Here is a 21563-nt window from a genome sequence, read left to right as displayed (position 1 = left end):
CAGGACACGAGTTGGCACACTATCATGAAACCAAAGAGTATCTTCCCTCTGGCAGAGAGTTGAGACTGCTGCAGGGCAAATGTAGTAAGGTGTCCTGTCGTGTTTGATGTCGTAGACAGAAGATGCTGCTCTGAATTCGTGGAATTCGTAGCGGGCTCAGGTTTAAGGATAGAGTGAAGATACTGGCATCATATGAGACTAGAAAACCTAATGAATCCATCAGTACCTACCATGTCATACTAGCTTGTCGGAAAGAAGGCTAAATAACGCGACAAACTTATGCTAAATTTTGGCGAGGAAAAACTGTCATAGTGACCTCCACAACTGACCTCAAGATATGTGAATGTAAATGGGTTCTATGGGTACCCACGAGTCTCCTCTTTACAGACATGCCCACTTTATGGTAATCACATGCAGTTTGGGGCAAGTCATAGTCAAGTCAGCACACTGACACACTGACAGCTGTTGTTGCTTGTTGGGCTGCAGTTTACCATGTTATGATTTGAGCATATTATTTTATGCTAAATGCAGTACCTGTGAGGGTTTCTGGACAATATTTGTCATTGTTTTGTGTTGTTAATTGATTTCCAATAATAAATATATATACATTTGTATAAAGCAGCATATTTGCCCACTCCCATGTTGATAAGAGTATTAAATACTTGACAAATCTCCCTTTAAGGGGCATTTTGATCAGATAAAAATTGTGTGATTAATCACAATGAAATATTTTAATCTTTGACAGCCCTAATTGTTACTTATCAACTGATACATACACTGATACATATATTTCTGCAGTAATCAGCCTCTATATCAGCCTGGCTGATTCATTGGTCCACCATTAGTTTGTAAACTTAATGACAGCTCGTTGGCTCGTGTTAATATTTACAGTCAACCAGTAAAAAACAATCCAAATCCATAAAACCCAAAACAAGTAAAGCTTCCTCAATAAGACTGTGGTTTTACCTCAAACAAAGTGGTACAAGAAATAAAAATGTGGCTTTTCTCTCTCTCCCTGGGCGGATTCTAAACAGCTGGTGAACAAATGGCTGCTGCTGCCAATTTTGTGCATCAATAATTGATCAGAAAATGGAAATGTGGAGGTGTGTTTGATCTATGATTGGATGGAGAGGAATTGCGGGTATGAGAGGACAGTGGAGGGATGAACAAGGGGAATCAAATCCTGTTAAAAGAACCCACATTACCTAGAAAAATTAGTGGGTAGAAATGGAGCAACGTTGTTTTTATAAAACGGTCGCTATATCCTGACAGTAGTGCATGAGACAGGTAGTCTGAAAATAATCATGTTCCTCTGTGTCCTCCAGTGTCCTCTGGTGTTCCTAACGGCATTTGCCAGATTTCACAAACCGGAGGAAAACGACCAGTCAGAGCCGAGCTGGAGTCTGCCGTCTATGAGCCGGCTGTCAGTAGGCTCATTCGAGATGAGCCAGGCCTGCGCAGAATCGATCACCGACGATCGGCGCGCAATGCATGCCGGTTAGATTTGTGTCCGACTTGATCCCGACATGCTTTGGCGTCACGCACACGTGGGCAACGATAACCTCACGAGATCGAGGCGGCCGCAGTTGCTCTCCACCGACTGCAAAACCCCAGGGCATGATGGGAAACGCCTGGCTGTCGCCTGATCAAAGAGCTGATTGGCTCTTAGTTTTGACACCACATGTTGTAGAAAGACCTAATATTAACACTAGATTGTCAGCTATTAATCTCTTGTTGTGCAATGAAGGTTTCACCTATTAACAAACAACTTGTGTGTTGATAATAATAATTATAATAATTATAATAATGAAGGTTAATTAAAAAGCACTTATCAAAACGAGTGCTCATTACAAAGTGCTTTACAAGGCAGATATAAAAAGGATAGAATCCAATGCCAGTTATAAACACATTTCCACATATATTTACAAACAAATCCGAACGTGGTCTGAGAACTACAAATAGCCGACAGATTGGATCTAACAGGATGTAACTTTTCCTGAGACTTCCTGTAAACTGTCCGACTCGACCACAACTTTTTTGTCACCGCCTCCTGCTGCTGCCTGATCTCGTCTACTATCCATTCGAGGGTGCGGTTCATCTCCAACAAACCCCTAATCACTCGCAAACTCCGACCGAACGGTCAAACTAGGCAGCGCTGAACAAATATGAATCAATATTCTGTTACAGTAATGCCTATTTCTCTCCTCAAATGTCTTCACAAACATCTTGTTGTGTACTGTTTAGCTGTAAAAATTTGAAAGTTTGTGACCCGGGCCGGCAGCCCTGTTGAGATCAGTTGAGGAAATACCAAGCACCTCCCACCAGCTGGAGCACAGCCAATAGGAACGCTCTCTCTGAAGTGACCTGTGATTGGTTAAAGCCTGAAAACAGAGCCATGAGGAGGTGCAGAAGTCTCTCAGAACACTTGTATTACAATATGCTGAAAGGTTATTATCGGCATTTTTGTCCAATGATGCCAAAAACTGAAGTTGAATATGGATGCTGCTCGGTCAGGGTCCACTCCTATTGGTCACTACATGGATACCTAATGGTTACTAGGCAACTCCTCCTCATATAGCAGCCTATAGTGAATTCAATATACAGACCAATTAATTAGGACAGCACTGTGCACTCCTGCAGGACCAGCTGAAAATAGACACTAAATGGTCTATTTATTAAGAGCTCAGTGTTGTAACTATCAACACAGCGCCATGCTGCTACCTGGAAAACACACTGAAATAAACAGAAACACACTTCTAATGCGCGTCAACTTGCTTCCTGGTGCGTAAAAGCGTGCCACAAAGCAAAGGCCGTGTATTGTTTTGTTGCGTAAACTAATTTGCACCTAGGCCTGGTTGCTAATAAGAGTGCAGGCTATGCAGAGAAGAAGGGATAAGAAGACATATCTGGGCCACAGGCTTTAGTCTGCTGTCAGCCAGAGAGAGAGAGCAGAGACAGGCAGCCAGAAGTGGGTGAGACCTAAACGCGTTTCCTCCTCCTCCTCTTTGCAGGAGCTCCACTATACTTTGTCGACTGTTTTAACTTTAAAGCAAAGCACGAAACACCACCAAAACAAGCTGTCAAAACAGCCCCAGTAGTCGACAAACAGGCCTGCCAACCCACTGCTGCTGCTGTGTTTACCAGAGACATGAATAAGAGCTGTTGCTGCTGCTTCTTACCATCTTGCAGGTCGGATGATGAAATCCAGGCGATGTGTGCGTAAAAGAGGCAGCAGCCTGCAGCAGCAGGGAGGGGAGCTGGAGCTGTGGAGAGAAATGCACTATATACTGTATATATCTGGTTTATATCTCTGGTAGTAGTACTCTCTCTCTGAGGTGTCCTCCTGGCTTTATACCCAGCTCCAGGCTCTCTCTCTCTCTCTCTCTCTCTCTGTTTCACCGCAGTGCAAAGGGAGGGAGACCTGCTGGGAGGGGACAGTAAGAGGAGGAGGAGGAGGAGGAGGAAGAAGAGGAGGAGGCTCCTGGTGGTGGAGGGGAGGAGAGAAGAGGTGAAGAGGAAGGGGGAGGTGCAGCAGTACTGTACATCCGGGAACAACTGGCTACATTTATTTATTTATTTCTCTGTAGTTTTACCTCCTGGGTATGTCTGTTGCTTTGGCTCCATCCTCTGGTGGTGTGGTTCTACTGCAGGAAGTCTCCATTCAGGTATGTGGGAAGGTATGTGTGCTGATGTATATGTATGTGCATGAGTAATTGTATGAATATGGATATGCATGTTTCATTATTTACCTAATCAGTTGTTTATGTTTTATTATTTACCTATTCTATTGTTTATGTTTCATTATTTACCTAATCAGTTGTTTATGTTTTATTATTTACCTATTCTATTGTTTGTTTCATTATTTACCTAATCAGTTGTTTATGTTTCATTATTTACCTATTCTATTGTTTATGTTTCATTATTTACCTAATCAGTTGTTTATGTTTCATTATTTACCTATTCTATTGTTTATGTTTCATTATTTACATATTCTGTCGTCTATGTTGTGAATTTCCTTGGAAAGCACTTTATGCTTTGTGCTTGAAAAGTGCTTAACAAATAAAATTATTATTATTATTATTATTATTATTATATTTATATTTATATTATTATTATTATTATTATTATTATATTTTTTTTATTATTATTATTATATTTATATTTATATTATTATTATTATATTTATATTATTATTATTATTATTATTATTATTATTATTATTATTATTATTATTATTATTCAGGCCTATGAGCACCCTGAACTTCAATTAGCACAACTGGCAGATGGACTTTATTTTATGGCACTAAGTCGGTTCATCAATAGTACCGATTTCTCCTAATGGACCTGCACTAAACCCATACTAAGCGTTGTGAACCATAATGGGGGTTTCTCATTAGCTTTGGCTCATTTTTCTGAAACAGTCTTAACATTCTCTAAACTGTGAGTGCAATAGTCACAACTGTTTGATGGGTCATAACAACTCTATTGCATGTTTGCAAAAGGCAGTAACTCACCCAAAACACTTCATTCATGCTTCAAAAGCTAGTTATTGTGTCAGTAAATTGGCCACCAAAATGAAAAGTTGATTTGACATTGTGTAAGTCATACTGATCTAAATGTTTACATGTTTTTTCATCACGGCAGTCAACCCTGGAAATGTTTCTTATTTACAAATCTCTGTTTTGTTCTACTTTTGTTGACATTGACTACTTACTGTACTATTACAGAATATCTGAATATGAGCCAAAGCGAATGAGAAAAACTGTAAGTGGCTTTAGATGTATAGAGCTGAACAACTGTACAAACTAATTGTACTGGAGCAGAAACTATTGAAACTCACAGTACGCTACAAATATTAGGAGTAGTGGTAGTAGCTTAGTAGTTTGTAAACACTGGTAGGCAGTGGTGGGAGATGTATTCAGATCATTTATGTACTTAAGAGTACTAATACCACACTGTAAAAGTACTCTGTACAAGTAAAAGTGATTTTTATCATTATTTTCTTATTAATATTTTTATATATAATTTTTACTTTTTCACTATAAAATCTATAAACATTGTAGGAATGATATAAGTAACGTCATCCTCGTAACGTCATATATAAGCAAACGTAAATTTATGTTAACTCCTACACTCCTGCAAACAAAGTATAGAAAAGAGATGTCAATACCTGCAGTTTCTAGGCAGAATACATTACACACACACCCACAAATGATTTTCCATTTTACTATTAATAACATTATAAACAAACAATACTTTCACAAAAGGTCAGAATGATATGTCAATTTCACTGTATCATTGTTATTTTGTTGCTGTGATTTCTTGCATAGGTCAATTCAATATTTCAAAGAAAATATTTTATTTCTACCAATATACACACAGTAATAATATGAAAACATTTCAAATAGTTCACTGTACAAAAATACTATTTTCAAAATATTACCACTAGAAATAGAAAAAAAATAATTTTAACATCATTAGCAATTTATGTTCTGAATATTCACCACACATTATATCTCTTTAATAAACACGATTCATATTCATGGCTAGGTCCATCAGTAGAGGTAGAGAAAACAAACACGCACGACTTCACCCAAATACAAAACTCCTACATCCAATAATGCATCATACTGTACGCAAAATGGTACCACAGAATAATACACAGACACACGGCTACACAGAGTTTCATCCTAAAACACTAAGGGCCCTTTTTTATGTTCACTGTAATGGGACGACAAGGTTTCGGGTAATTTCCTGGTTTGGAGGTGCTGATGCAGAGGAGGTGCACTGCAGTGTCATTGTAAAAGGATCTGGGCTGAGGCAGACGTTTGACAGGATAGACAGAATCTTTCTTTCTGGGTAACAGTAGCTCGTAGAGACGTGCTGACCTGCACACTTTCAAGAGTCTGTGAAAGATTTCATCAAAGTACCAGGATCGTTTTTTGGGGGCATCTGCATTATCTTGTAACTCTTTCAGACAATGACCTAGTCCACTGGTTCCCAACCTTTTACCTTAACTTTTCTATCATTGAGTAAACTGATGACCCCTGATTAAGTGACATATTTGATGGATATTTCATATTATATTCAATGCATAACAATAACAGCACAGAACAACTCATAAACTGTACAATTAACCCAAATAGTGAACACAGGAAGTCTGTGTAAAACAAACGATTTGGATGAATTTTGAGCTGATTATTTCCAGTGAAGATTTGAGTTTTATTGTTTTTTGAAAAAATAACTTTTGATACAATTCTTTATCTGTCAATCATAGAAAATTAATAGGTTTCTTTTTTGACAAATTCTGTGTTTTTTTCTCCCTGGAAGTTGTCTTACACCCCTTAAAATCAAGAAGTCCTCGTGACCCCCCGTCAAGCTTTAGCGATCCCCTGGTTGGGAACCAGTGACCTTGTCCATCTTGCGTAATGATTGGGTGGCAGCACAACACACCACTACGTCTTGAGTCAGTCCAGTTTGACTTAAACTGTTTTTTGAGATGACACCAGCAGTGGTATCTCTCCAGTAATACATGATTCAGTTTTTTGAGGATTGACTTCATGCTGGAAGTCTCTCACACCTAAAAGCAGAATAATAAGCTGAAAGTAACTGTTTTATTATCCTTATCCTGCACTTGTTAAAGTAGCTGATGGAACATTCCCTTATTTTAATTCATTTTTAAATATGTGCAGAGATTTTCTTTGGCCACGTTGCTGCTGCTTTCTGCTGCGTTGCATACTTGCACACATTTTTAATATTAGAAGCTGCAGATGTGGTGGCAAGCTTCCATACGACGAGGACAGATGGGAAACATTCGGCTCGGGGGGCCAATGAAATCAAAATGTCACCGATGCAAAGACACTGGACTTGGTTGAACTCAGCGATAGTGTTCTAAGAAATGACATGACATGAATTTGTGGAAATGTCGGGAAGTAATTTTGGAATGAAACTCTTGACACGTAGCTTTGAAATACGTGAACACATCTGTACCGTTTGTAAAACACACACATAATGTAGCTAAACACGCAGGCACACGTGCACTCACACACACACATACAGTACTACATAAGTCTGAACACACTTGAGGTTTACCACATGAACGTACGGTACGTTAAAAATATTTATCTCAAAACCTCATTTCGTCTTTCAACACATAATTCATTTTTAATCTCAATAAAATGTGCCATATTGATTTTGACACATTTGTATATAAGCACCATAAATAAACATAATCACTGCAATTTAAATGTTCTGCCATAAGGTCTGATTTGGCCGTAAATCTGCGTTTTTATGGCACAAATTTGCATTTTCTTTTCAAACTGAGAATAAAACCTTTAGATTTACTGATATGAGTAGATGATGGAAAGAGAGAAAGACTGAAGTGGAGAGGATTGAAAATGCTAATTTCATCATGACTTTTGCAGTGCGTAATTCCAGCTGTTCCTCCATCAGACAAACATCTCCTTGTTGACCCACATGAGCGTGCGCGTGTCGTTGGGTTTGCATTCGTACTCGATGCTGTTGAAGCTGTTTCCCCACTGGCAGTGGTCCCTCTTGTTGTAGTTGTAGTACTTCACCTGCCACACCGTTTCAAACATCCCCGCCTCTGTGAACTGAAGGGAGTGCACAGATAAGTGCACGAGTGGACAGATGGGAATACACACACACACATGTGTAGACACTCGTCATCATGTGAAGGTGAAATGAAAAGGAAGCATACTGACTGGACAGATGGATACATGCACACACATAGACACACACACCGTATCATCCCAGAGGCCCAAGGGTGTGAACTGGACATATGGGAGTTTGAACTTGTAGTTTTGCTCTCTTTCTCCTTAGAAGATTCAACAAACATGCTAAAAGTGTTAGTTTTACCCATAGACTGAATATAAGAAGTGAACGTAGTCACCGTGACGTCACCCAGTGGTTTGTGGACTGCCGTTTTGAAACCTCGAGTTCAGCATTTTGGCCGTCATCATCTTGTTTTTTTGTAACCAGAAGCAACATCAGAGCGTGAAGCTAAGTACAACCGAATTTTTTTAGGCGACCAAAATGTTACAATAAACTTTCATGAACTGAAAACAGTTAAAGTTGTAAAACAAAAACATGGACGACTCCCAGACCAGACAACGGCGTAGTAGCGACCTGTCAATCACAAGGTAGCCCCGCCCTAAAGCATCCCCTGCTTTATGGTCTATTTGACTCTAAATGGGACCATAATTTACTAAATGAACATCATGCTGTATTGAAGAAGACTTGAAACTAGTGATTGAGACCATAAACTCATGTTTACAATGTTTACTGAGGTAATAAATCAAGTGAGAAGTAGGCTCATTTCTCAGAGACTTCTATACAATCAGACTTCTTTTTGCAACCAGAGGAGTCGCCCCCTGCTGGATATTAGAAAGAATCCAAGTTTAAGGCACTTCAGCATTGGCTTCACTTTTCAGACCCGGAGGTTGTCGACTGGTTTTAATTTAAACATATTTCAACATTTACATCAGACGCCAGTGCTTCATTCACCAGCAGCCAACGGCGTAAATATCGACGGTGCAACTGGTGCAGCTGCACAGGAGCCCAGACGCTGTCAGGAGCTCATGTAGGAAGGCCATTTTTTGCAGCTTTCTGTAGGTGTGCTCTCTTGAGCAGTGACTGTTTCACACAGTCTTCTTGTGCCATGTTGTTAATGACTTTGCTGAGTGCAAGACCAACAGGTAGGATGAACTTCTAAAGAATGAGTACAGTTTCTCTTTGCTATTATCAAAGTTACCTCTCATGTAAAATGTGCAACTATTGTAATCTGTGTCCAGGGCAGGCTGTTAAATTAGCATTGATAAATTTGCTGTCCGTGGCGCTGATCAAAGGCTGGTTTTGCAGGATGGGAGTAGCATGGTGAGCCTCTCCACGGTGGCATAGCAATTGCCTGCTTTGCAATTGTCTGGAGTGATTGTTCGTACACTTATGTTTGAGACGAGGGCCAAAGAAAAGAAATACAGTACAGTATATATCCATACCTGTATGCTGATTTGAACCGGTTGCCTCTCTCCACTCTTGGTGTGTGCCACCCCTTCTGTGTCATACTGGCCAGTATAGACCACTGACTGCGGGTCTTTAGACTGCTGCTCCAGGGGAAAGGTCACCCCACCCACACTCATCGACCTGCACACAGGTACACAATGGATTCATCAATAAACACTCAGGTGCAGGTGAGACCACAGAAGAAAGAGCATCATAGCATGAGTGAAAGGATGTTAGGATAACACACACCACAAAAAATACTTGATTGATTAGATGTATCAAAAATTAAAGATGCAATTTAAAAGCACTAATTAATAGATTACAAACAATTTTATCTGTGATAAAGAGGCCAATAAAGTGCTAAAAATAGAAGCATTTTTTGTTCTAGACTGGACAAATCATTAGTGACATCAGTCTGCAGCTGTGTTTCATGAGCATGCCCCAAATTCACCATACAAATACCTCCTATGCATCATCACATGTGACCTATTTTCACACCAGAGTGCTCCTTCAGGCCTGTTTCACATCACTGAATCCTGATATTTAGATGTTGAACCTTGTTGAATCCTTATTTGTAGATGGAAGTAAAGCAGCATCTATTGTTACATAATCATGAACTGTCTGTAGGCACAACACAAGAGGGCGGTGATGACACGAAGCCTGAACCCTGGAGTCCTAATCTGTAGTGGATTTAACAAGCAGCCAACGTTGCCTTCAGGTGCTCCTCGTAAAATCCTACATTCAAGCTCTACACTTGGAGAAAAAGGACTTGTTGAGTGGATGCCTTTTGCTCAGATGTAATGCCACAAAGATATTTTAATGTGATACTTATACACCAAAACGTGTAAGAGGTATTTGCACGTGTTTCTCTGCAGCTTGGAACATTTTCTTTTCTTCTACTTCACATGAATTGTAACTGCCATAAATCCTACTGTCAAGGAATGCAGCCTGCACTTGCCTTCCTTTAAGGTCACCACTATCATTGCATGCAAGGAATAAACCTCATCCTTGGTTCTTTAATTGCTTAATTAGTTACTATTTAGCACACTCTAGTGTTCAGCACACAAATGTCCTTTTCGACAGTGTTTTTCACTTTGTAAGAATATATATTTTACCAAAACAATTAAAGAAACATTTTAGGGATTAAAATGAAATGAAATAAAGATAAAAAATATCCTATAATATATAAAACCATCACTAAATCTAAACTCCATCATAAAAATGACTATTAAAATTGACAATAAGAAGCAGTTTTGCTATCAGTGATGCCACAATAAGACAGCAAAATCTCCATTAGGCTATCTGGATCTGAAAGACTCCATCTCTTTGCTTTAACCACATGGGAAATCTGCAATATCAGAATCAGGATGATGTTTATTGACAGGTGTAAGCGGTATACACTAGGAATTTGCTTGGGTTTTGTTGGTGCAAGTTAAACAGTATAATAACAAAAGAATAGATAAAAACGTTAGAATAAAATAAGAATACAAAAATTGAATTTCTACCAATATATAATATCCTCATGCGTAAATGTGTCTGTGGCGCTCATTAGTGAAAGACATCTCATATATTTTTCAGAAGCAAGTTGCAGGAATAAATAAAATACAGCCTGGTGGTGATATTTGTTTTTCTAGAATCAATATTTATAAATAGCAGCTGGTTCATGACCAGAACATCCGGTTAATCCACGCGTAAAACACAGATCAAAGGTCTACCTACGTGGCCTCCACCGCTCCCGGTTTAACGACCACCTCGATCCGGTATTTGGATCCGGTCAGCAGCTTGATGGTCCGGGTCTGACCGAACCGGGCTCCGTCCGACTTGAAGTGCACCGCCGTGTTGTTGGGGAGCATCTTCAGGGAGATACCGATTTTAACGAGTTGAGGGACGTCAGCCATGTTTCCATAAAGATAGAATATATGTAATATCAGCAGGATCAGAGAGATCGATCTCAAAGTATCGATCAGAAGGAGAAATACTGTGAAGAGAAATCCACAGCAGAGCAGAGCACAGAGGATAGTGCGCCTCGACGCGCTGTGCGCTCTAATCCAGTCCAACCAGAAACACAACTCTAATCCCAACCAATGCTCTCTCTCTCTCTCTCTCTCTCTCTCTCTCTCTCTCTCTCTCTCTCTCTCTCTCTCTCTCTCTCTTTCTCTGAAAAAGGTGTAGCCTAATTAGAAAGTGTTGAGCTCTCGTTGAATTTAAATCTATTTAGCGCTGCTGAAGTTCTGCCAATTAAGACTCTGTTGGATTAATTGATCCTGCAGGACTGGGATGGGAATAAGAAAAAGGAACAAAACAGAAATAATAAACGGAAAGCAACCCATAATTACCTACAAAAGATACAAAAGGGGAAAAAAGATGTTAATTATTGTTAAATATTAAATTGTGCAGCCTACACATCATTCCAATCCAATTCAGTGCCCACCAAAGATGTTCTACATCTCTGCTCAGAAAAATAATTATGTTTTTAAAATGTTTTTTTTTCAAAGCGTTGTGGTTCTATAGATATCCATCACCAGTTAAAGAACCTCATCATTTACTGTAATGAATGGTTCTTCAGGTAGGCTACTGCTATGGCTCTTTGTAGTATTAAATGGTTCTTTGTTCTTATTGTCATAGATAAAGTTGTTTTATGTTTCTTTTTACTAGTTAATGTCTTAGTCCTCTATTTTATGTTATTTATGTATATATTGTCCTTTACTCCTTATTTTATGTAAAATGCTAAAAAATAAATACACATGAATTAAATATTAATCCATGCTCCATTCTGCAATTTAGACTTACTAGTGCGTCCGAAAATATACACACTGTTGTTTACGTCATCAGTAATTTACGTCATCACTTCCTGAGAGCCTCCTTCCAGGATGGAGACGTGTAACCATGGTAACCGGTGCCAACCTCAGACGACGGTTTGTGAGAATCAAAGTCTGAATTAATTATATAACTATAAATATATAAATATATATATAATGTTCACACATCGGGAAATCGGGGTGCAACCGGAAGCGGAGGTGCGCTAGCTGTTGGAGGTGCAAATATCACCATAACACCTCTGATTGTAGCGGACCGCGGCGTACCTAGCTACTCCAATTCATACAAATAACTGAAGTAGCCTTTAATAGGCTATATCAAACCCTGAACCAAGCAGCGACCATTAAACGTTTTTAGTGGAACTGAGTGAGTACGCAATTAAAATAAAAGTTCGCAATCAGGCAGGAACCGAGCGTTGCTCTTGAACTTCCCTCTTCCGGGAGAATAACGGCTCTGTGTTGACGGTTGACAGCCGTTGGTGACAGTTTGAACCCGACAGCAGTTTGGACTATTTTCACCAAACTTTGCAGTTTAACATCTGTTTCCTGAGGCTTTGAGATAAGGTAAACAAATTCACTCTGACGTTTGTTGCTGCTGTTAAAAATATGCTTGTTTGTTTTGCTAATTCAGACATGGCAGTGTCTCAATTAGCCTAACGGAGCCTAGCGGCTATCACAGTTAACGGTTAGCTAGCGATAGCAAGCTAACTGATGTGAGTTGCAGTTGGAGGTGTACAAAACCAACGATGCTGTTAAATGACCGCTTCAGAACATATATATATGTATAAATATGTATGTGTATATATATATACAATATTTATTTTCTTGCATTATTGTCTTTTTCAAGTTTTTTTTTTTTTTTACTTCCAATTGTTCTGAACTTTGATTCAATGTTCAACTCAATGCTGTTTTCTGATCTCACCGCTTGATGGCACTGTTGCATTTCAGATTCAGGTTCAGATTCAGACAACTTTATTGATCCCAAGAAGGGCAATTCAATTCACAGCTTACCCCACAAACACACACAGACAACATCCAGACAAACATCCAATCACAGACCAGTAGAACTGACAAACAGAGGTCGGTGAAGGACAGCAAATAAGTTAATAAAATATAATAAATAGCAATAAAATAGATAAGAGAAAACAAATAGATAATAAATAGACATTGTTACATGATTCTCATGTAAGGGAACTGTCAATGAAAGTCTCACATGAAATGACTTCTGTCTGAGTTTAATAACCTGATAGCAGAAGGAATAAAAGAGTTGGAGTAACGGTTAGTTCTCCTCACAGGTGCCTGATAACGGCGGCCTAAAGGCATCAATGTGAACTCAGGAGACAGGACATGAAGAGGATGGCTGATAATATTTGTAGTCTTCTTTACCACCTGATTCTCCTCTTGTGTGAGCATTGTTAGTCACTTTTGTGTCGTCTTTCAAACTTTGCTGACAACTTCTGTAGGTCTATGTGTACATGTTTTATTAATATAAGATTGCCATGCAATAGGCTACAAGCAGATGAAGATGGTACACAAATGTCAATTTATTTCATAACGCCAAATATGTTCTAAACTAGGCTTATAGCTCTTATTATTGTTTTTATTACAGTTTTTCTCAATTGCTTTGGCTCATTTCTCTGAAACAGTCTTAACATTCTCCAAACAGTAAGTGCAATAGTCACAACTGTTTAATGGGACATCACAACTCTATTGCATGTTTGCAAAAGGTAGTAACTCACCCAAAACTCACACCACACATTCATGTTTCAAAAGCTAGTTATTATGTCAGTAAATTGGCCATTGTGTTAGATGGATCTTTTTTTTTTTTTTTTTTTAATAATCAACAAATTGATAGAATAGTGACAAAAATGCATTTTTAATACACGTTTTTATAGCCTCAAAATGAAGCTGAAGTCATCCCGGGTAACACAGAGAGGAAACAATATGAGTGGAAATAATGGCTGTTGTCTCTTAATACTATATAAATCTAATACAATATGGACCACAGGTAAATTTAGGAAGTAAAAGCTCAGCATAAGATGTTAAATCCAGGTATCTAAAACCAAACTCCTGGACTTTATGTTGTCTCTTAATATGACCTACTCCTGTAATACAGAGGTTTGACCACTAGAGGTCAGGCTTTGATCACAACAGGGGAAAAAACTATGACACGTATTGGTTAAAAAAATGTTCAGTACTATGTGATGTGCTCGCATAAAAAAATAAGGGAAACTGCACGTGATGGTGATGATGATGATTGCGTCATATTGCTGACGTTATCACGAGCTTTGGGTGGATGAAGTCAAAGTGGGGAAAGTTCAAATCCATAAAAAAGTAAACTTCTCTGAAAAAGACTACTTTCAGTTGAGTGCTGAAGCAGGAACAATGTGAATAAAAGCCATTTTTAATAATTCTGTTCTTCAGTGTATTGATTAAAAAGACTGAATTGAGTCTATAATAATATCGTTATCACCGCCTGAATTTGTCTCAGCTATATGGTCAAAGAAATCAATCAAGGGGAATTTCAAAATGCACACGTTTTAAACACTTGAATGGACATGAATGCATATTTATTGACATGAAAATTGAACAGCAGGATATTTGGTTTGATATTCACTAACAGGTTGGAAAGACATAGCCACAAAAGCAAAGAAAAGGGGACCATGCTCTCTCCATGTGTCACATGGTCGGTGGCGCAGCTGTTAAGCCTTGGGCACACTGCCCCATGAAGCTCGCGTGGCGTCTGCGTCGCGTGGTGGCTGCGTGATGCAGGAGTCTGGTGTTCACACTAGACGCGAGTTGGCTGCGTGTCAGCTGCCTTTAAGCTGTGTTTCTGCTGCTGGTGTCAGCCCTTTCTTTCTGCATAGAGTTTGCCTTTTAATGGCCATTTAACTTCATGATAAATATAATTTATATTTATTTTAGACAGAGAAAGGTTCAGAAACGTGTGGTAATTAGTAAATAATAGTAATAATCCACAATTAAAACTCCGTACTGTATTCATTTATGATGCTTTCCAAGTCACTGCTTGTTCCACATCACTGTCCGGAACATATTTCAGAATAAAAGCCTCGTGTTAACAAATGAAGGAATTCTGTGCAAAGAAAACCCGCTTTAGGGCTTTTATTTCGAAATTAAAGCAGGAAGTGTTGATTTAAACCCCAAACTTTATCAATTCTTTGAGCTCTCAAAGTGACTGCGTGTTCCACAGCACTGACTGCTCATATTTCAGAATAAAAACCTTGTGTTAACAAATGAAGGGATTCTGTCTGTAGAAAAAACGCCTGAGGGCTTTTATTTTTAAATGAAAGCAGGAAGTGTTGATTTAAAGACAAGTTTACTTAACTTTACTTTTTTTCATCTCCGTAACATATTCTACAGATAGACCTCGAAACTGTAGTAAAGTCTTGCTGGTATGAAGTTAATATACACTCACTAGATCACTTTCACTGTCTGTGACATATTCTACAGATGTCTAGACATCGAAACTGTATTATGTAGCTGATATGATGTCCATATACTGTCAATAGATCACCTTCACTGTCTGTTGCTGCTGGGACACGCAGCCGAGACGCAAGCGGCTTGCGTGTAAAATAGGCGAGCCTTCTATTCTATAAAATAGACGCGCGTCTCACGCGGGCAGTGTGTCCACTCTAACCTGTTAACATGGACGCCGAAATAAAAAACAACACGCCACGCAGCTGGCACGCGAGCCTCATGCGGGCAGTGTGTCCACCACTTTAGCTTGAGATAGTTGGACACTGAAATAACCATCACTGTCTCTGCTGCTGCTGAAGTCGCTACACTTCATTGTAAAGTTTCATTATCTGAATATGAACTAATCTCGAGGTGGTGTTCAATCATCAGACAATGTAGTGATTTGGTTATGCAAATGAGATCAAAATACTTTCAATTTCCTGTAACTTCATGTCCAGTTCCATCCTAAAATTCGACTTTGCAATAGAAAATACCTTATTTCTGTTTAAAAGTGTTTCAAAGCTTATGTTAAGGCTGACCCCATATGAGAACTTTCTATTAGGACTTTAAGAACTTTAAACATGCACTATCTACCTTTAAACATGCACTATCTACCTTTAAACATGCACTATCTGCCTTTAAACATGCACTATCTACCTTGAAACATGCACTATCTGCCTTTAAACATGCACTATCTACCTTTAAACATGCACTAATATGCACTTTACACTTACTTTAAACTATACATCCTATATCCCACTTTATAGACTGCACATTTATTTATTGACGGAACGCCCACACTATGTTCACCCATTCACTCTGTGTCTTTTATATCTCTATTATTGTTTTTTTTTTTTTTATCATTTTTGTGTACCTTTACCTCTCCTGTGTTTCACTCTGTTTGCTGATTTTGCTTATCTTATCTTATCTTAGTGGCAGGTGAATGCAGGGTTATATTTTATGAAATAAACGAATCAAAAATGATCCCTCTGGTTGTTTCAGGCAATTTCCTCGCCTGCGTAAAACCTGCGTCATCGGTGCACTGGTGTGTTTTGACGTTTCTCCAATAAACATGTATTATTCAAATAGAAAATCACAGATAAAGCAGCAACTTTGGATGTCCAGATCAGCTCCACTGGTTCTGGTGGTTCTGGTGGTGCTGGCTGTGCTGCGCCCTTCCATGCGTAAAAGTGAAGCATGGTTTTGGAGCAGCACCGGCAGACTCCACACACTTTTGACAGAAAGAAGTGAGTGAGAGTGAGTTGGAGGAGAAGGAGTGTGGTGGGAGGGATGGAGAGATCCTCCCCCAACCCCAGCCAAATGTCTCCATGGATCCACTCCTTCATAACCCCACTCTCCTCCAGCCTTGCGCAGATGGCCAAAGTGTCCAAACCGGACAGTGACACAGGATGACAGGATGAGAGCAGCTTAGATATTTAACTTTACTTTGTTTTATTAAGTGTTTAGTGAAAGTCAGAGTAGCCAAACACCCTCTGAGCACTTGGCTACATGTGAATGTCTGCCGGTGTGGTGATGCCATGCCGAGAAGTCACACCGGCGACGAGAGCAGCGGCACCGGCACCGGGCTCTGGCTGAAGACCTCCACGGGACGCCGGCAGCAGGACTACGCTCTGAAGGATGTGGAGTCTGGGCGGAGGACGATGAATAACGCGGTGCGAGTCGGTGACGGTCTCTTGTCTCCCGCTACGGCAGGTGGAGGTGGAGGTGCGGTGGGAGCGGAGAGGAAGCAGGGAGCCCGGCTCAGCCTGCTGGGCAAGCCGCTGATCTACAGCGCGCAGAGCGGCCGCAGGAACGCGCGCTACCGGCGGCTCCAGAACTACCTCTACAACGTGCTGGAGAGACCGAGGGAATGGGCTTTTGTCTACCATGCATTTGTGTGAGTACTTGTACTTTTAATCATTGTAGAGCTGCATTTAAAGTCCTTTTTTTTGTTCATTCTTTTCAATTGAATAACAGTTTCCCCACATTTGAAGGCTGATTTCAAAGTAAATCAAGTATTAAAAATAATCAACATTTTTATTTTAGCAGGAATAAAGTGAAAAAATGACACTGATTTTTTAAAATACAACATATTTTAATTCATATTACCTGTTATTCACCTGATGATAATGACCACCTGGGGTCATGGTGCACACACACAACACAAGTTGTATGTGAATGTGGTTCCCAAGTTTTTTGGGAGATTTTATTCTACTGTAAGATTAGATTTATCTTTGTAAAGACTTATTTTATACAGTATACATATTGTATTCTTCCTCTTAAAGGGACTATTTGTAACTTTCAGAATTGCTTGTTAACAGCGACACCTGTGGCTGTTAAGTCAATGAAAGTCAGCGTTGGGCTCGCGCTTCTGCTCGCTCTGCATAGACATGAACGAGCATTGTTCAAAACAGTGAGGCTACACACGTCAGCTAAAACCACAATATCACTCTATATTTCACCTGCTTGGCAGTAATGTTAGCTGACCAGACGAAGGTCTCTCCATGAATCAATGCTGATCCTAGTGTTGGCTTTTCAGGAAGAGAAATGTCTCCTGACTGCGCCCGCAGGGAGACGCCGGCACCCGGTCAGAGACGATAATGCATGGGATCCCGACCCGGTAGATTTATACGTGTAAAAAATTACAAACAGTCCCTTTAAGAAGGAATAAAGTGAAAAAATTACAGATTTTTGAAAATATTACATATTTTAATTCATATTACCTGTTGTTAACTTGATGATAATGACCAGCTGGGGTCATAGTGCACACACAACAAAAGTTGAAAATGAATGTGGTTTCCAAGTTTTTGTGGAGATTTTATTCCATTCTCTCTCACATATGAAAATCCATCTCCATCCACCCACGACCGCATACATGAACACAAACATGTGCAGATATGCATAGAAACATATGTTCTGGCTTTCTCTTCCTTTTTCCTAACTTTTTTTTTTTGATGTTGGTGGTTAAGAGGACTATTATTGACCTGATTTCATTCACCTGTTGATTGATTTATTGCTACATCGCTGTCTGTCAGTGCATGATCTCTTTTGAATGTGTTCACCTGTTGGTCCAGACGCAGTGTGCAGAAAACACTGCAGAAACGGATCCTGAAACAGTTAGAATTTAATGACTTTAAAAGCGGACTACAGGTGCGTGTGTGCTGGTATTTGAAGGTGTTTTGAAACACATACTACAATGCACATGTGATATTGCAGACCTAACTGCATGTAGAGTCAATAAATCAGTACTATAGTAGGGCCAATCTCTTCCTAATCTTTACGTAACACTGGAAGCTCCAACAGATTTGGGGCTCTTAGAGAAGGTCAACAAGCTGTCAGCTGAAAAGGGTGAATGTAATATCAACTGCTCCTCCCGTGCATGATTTTTGAGTCTTTCATCACTGGTTTTGGACAGAGAGCGGGTCTGGGAAAAGTCCTGGAGGGACACTTTGTAAAGCCGACATGTTTCAGTTCTTAAATTCAAAACAGCCTTCAGCTGAACACAGCTTGGTTTCTCTGGTGTGAAAGAGCTCCTTTATGGCCAACATTTCTGATTTTTATTCTCATTCAAAAAGAAAAAAAAAACTATCCAGTTTCTTCACGCAGTTTCAATTAACCAATTTGCAGATTATTGCTAACATTCGGGGCTGAGCGTTCCTGGTTTGTGTCTCTCTAAACAAATAGGATTAGTTGTTCTTTTGCCTGATGCTGTTAGTGTCCCAAGGGTTCTTGTCAATATGACACTCGATTAAACTGTATTAATTCACACAGTTGTTATCTTGGTTGTGGTAGTTTCTTGATCATTGGTAATCTGCATGATCCTTTTCTGTTTTGCTCTTTTTGCTGTGCTGTTTCTGCGCTACACGTCCAAGAGATCACCTGTCAATCAAACCGTGTAGGCGGTGCTCTGACTCGATTAAAGTGGCAGTAGGAAGAATATTTTTGGCATCATTGAGCAAAAATTCCATAATAACCTTTCAGCATATTGGAATTCAAGTGGTCTGAGAGAAAATTAGACTTCTGCACCACCTCATGGCTCTGTTTTCAGGCTTTAAAGAATCTAGCCAGTGACGGGAGACTTTGGCCAATCACATGTCATTTCAGAAAGAGTGTTCCTATTGGCTGTGCTCCGGCTGGTGGGCGGTGCTTGTTATTTCCTCAACTGATCTCAACATGGCTGCCAGGTCAGAAAGTTTCTCATGTTACAGCTAAACAGTACACTACAAGATGTTTCTGAAAACATTCGAGGAGAGAAGTACGCATTACAGTAACAGAATATTGATTCATATTTAATCAGCGCTGCATAGTCTGACCGTTTGATTGGAGTTTGCGAGTGATTGACAGCTGCCTTGTAGACGGCAGGCTCCAGATCAGCTCTGATTGGTTGTTTTCCTCCGGTCTGTGAAACCTTGCAGATGCCATTAGAAGCACCAGAGGACGCTGGAGGACACAGAGGAACATTATTTTTTTCAGGTTACCTGTCTCATGCACCACTGTCAGGAAATAGTGACGTTTTATAAAATATATTGTTTTTAATAATATTTGCTCTATTTCTACCCACTGCAGTTTAAACTAATTATTTTTGTATTTATTTGAAATACCTGGAAATGTAAAACATATCATATCCTGTGTGGCTGAGGATATTTCAGAGGACAAGCTATCAGTGTTTAGTGTCTTTGTTTTTATTATTACATTTATTTATATGAACATGTGACAGATTATTACACAGGCGGCTGGTGGTTCATATGGTTGAATCCATGTATCTCTTTCACACACATACTGTACACCAGCTCGGCTGGAGTGATGAAACGCCACATCCCTTCCCGTTTCCGACAGTCTTGTTGGAAGAGGAGCGCTGTGAGAAGGAGGAAGTGGAGCTGTCAGAGGAGGGGCTGCGAAGCCGGATGTTGACGTTTTATTTGCTCAGGCGGGACAGCTGAGGGCGCAGGGGTTAAGTTGTTACATCTGCTCACCACCGCAGCCTTAAATAAACTGTTTAAGAGAGATAAAGAAACCTCAGTGAGATTAGGAAAAATAATCTCACATTGAGGGCAAATTGGCAGAAAGCATGCATTTTAGGATTCAAATGAAAGTCAGTGGGTCTACTGTACACGTAGCAGTATTTCAGTGCAGTTTAATGTACACATTAGGGCTGTCAATCGATTAGAATAGTTAATCGCGATTAATTGTATGTTTTTTATCTGTTCTAAATGTACCTTAAAGGGAGATTTGTCAAGTTTTTAATACTCTTATCAACCTGCAAGTAGGCAAATATGTTGCTTTATGTAAAGGTATGTATATATTTATTATTGGAAATCAATTAACAAAATAATGACACATATTGTCCAGAAACCCTCACAGGTACTGCATTTAGCATAAAAAAATATGCTCAAATCATAACATGGCAAACTGCAGCCCAACAGGTAACAACAGCTGTCAGTGTGTCAGTGTGCTGACTTGATCATGACTTTCCCCAAACTGCATGTGATTATCATAAAGTGGGCATGTCTGTAAAGGGGAGACTCGTGGGTACCCAGAGAACCCTTTTTTCATTCACATATCTGGAGGTCAGAGGTCAAGGGACCCCTCTGAAAATGGCCATGACTGTTTTTCCTCGCCAAAATCTAGCACAAGTTTGGAGCGTTACTTATCCTCCTTTCCAACATGTTAGTATGACATGGTTGGTACCAATGGATTCTTTAGGTTTTTAGTTTCATATGATGCCAGTATTTACCCACTACAACCTAAAAATTGCAAGCTGCGTTAATTGCCACAGTCATTTCTGGTGTGAGTTCATAGATTTTTTTCTCATTTGTGGAGTTTGTCTCAAGTCATTTTCCCATAAGGCTGTAGTCGTGAAACTTTGAAGTTTAGATTTAATTGGGATGTAGTGAGTCATATCTGTTATGCAATTGTCTTTAATGTGGATAGTTTTGAACCATCCATCCAGATGAAAGTTAGTCGGTAAATGCAGCGTCCAGTTGAAATGTCTCCACAGGGTTAATAATCTTTAATGTAACATTATGGTTGGCTATTAGCTTCTCGTACCACTGCAAACGCTTAATGCATTAATTTACATTGATATTACAGTGTGTCACATGACATTTTACCCTTATCCTTACAACTAGGGGCCCCACAGACCCCAGAGGTACTTTTTGTCATATCACAGGTGCTTTATTCTAGCTAGCGCTGGCTAACTTAGCTATATTCCACGCGAAATTAAACGTTATCTTACCTGATGAGTTTTAT

General features: G+C 39.5%; 3 protein-coding genes across 5 annotated transcripts in view; 1 reads left to right on the top strand and 2 right to left on the bottom strand.

Moving 5' to 3' along the window:
- LOC119495698 (calcineurin subunit B type 1-like) overlaps positions 1 to 3403 on the bottom strand; it is a 34052-nt gene extending 30649 nt beyond the window's left edge. The window contains exon 1 of the mRNA XM_037782427.1: positions 3180 to 3403. Coding sequence (XP_037638355.1) covers positions 3180 to 3182 — 3 coding nt within the window. The 5' untranslated portion in view covers positions 3183 to 3403. The remainder of the gene's footprint in view (positions 1 to 3179) is intronic.
- Positions 3404 to 5212: 1809 nt separating this feature from the next.
- Positions 5213 to 10972, bottom strand: cnrip1b (cannabinoid receptor interacting protein 1b). The gene is made up of 3 exons (XM_037781371.1): positions 10741 to 10972; positions 9018 to 9162; positions 5213 to 7613 (listed from the first exon to the last, which is right to left on the bottom strand). Exons 1-3 carry the CDS (start codon positions 10917 to 10919, stop codon positions 7449 to 7451), a joined length of 489 nt encoding a protein of 162 aa, XP_037637299.1. The 5' UTR covers positions 10920 to 10972; the 3' UTR covers positions 5213 to 7448.
- Positions 10973 to 16657: 5685 nt separating this feature from the next.
- Positions 16658 to 21563, top strand: part of kcnq5a (potassium voltage-gated channel, KQT-like subfamily, member 5a) — a 105231-nt gene continuing 100325 nt past the window's right edge. For all 3 annotated transcript variants that reach the window (XM_037783046.1, XM_037783045.1, XM_037783044.1), the window contains exon 1: positions 16658 to 17211. In XM_037783046.1, the coding sequence (XP_037638974.1) occupies positions 16853 to 17211 (359 nt within the window). In that variant the 5' untranslated portion in view covers positions 16658 to 16852. The remainder of the gene's footprint in view (positions 17212 to 21563) is intronic.

This window comes from Sebastes umbrosus, chromosome 10 (assembly GCF_015220745.1).
Source record: "Sebastes umbrosus isolate fSebUmb1 chromosome 10, fSebUmb1.pri, whole genome shotgun sequence".
NCBI lineage: Eukaryota > Metazoa > Chordata > Actinopteri > Perciformes > Sebastidae > Sebastes > Sebastes umbrosus.
The sequence above is the reverse complement of the archived record's forward strand: the minus strand, read 5'-3'. Positions and strand labels throughout refer to the sequence as shown.

What these genes read in the sequence shown, in the direction of transcription:
- cnrip1b (XM_037781371.1), bottom strand. Translation starts at nt 10,919, where the DNA reads ATGGCTGACGTCCCTCAACTCGTTAAAATCGGTATCTCCCTGAAGATG. An exon ending in CCGGGAGCGGTGGAGGCCAC is followed by an intron (nt 9,163 to 10,740) that starts GTAGGTAGACCT and finishes ACCTGTGTGCAG; the next exon opens with GTCGATGAGTGTGGGTGGGG. An exon ending in CGGTTCAAATCAGCATACAG is followed by an intron (nt 7,614 to 9,017) that starts GTATGGATATAT and finishes CACTCCCTTCAG; the next exon opens with TTCACAGAGGCGGGGATGTT.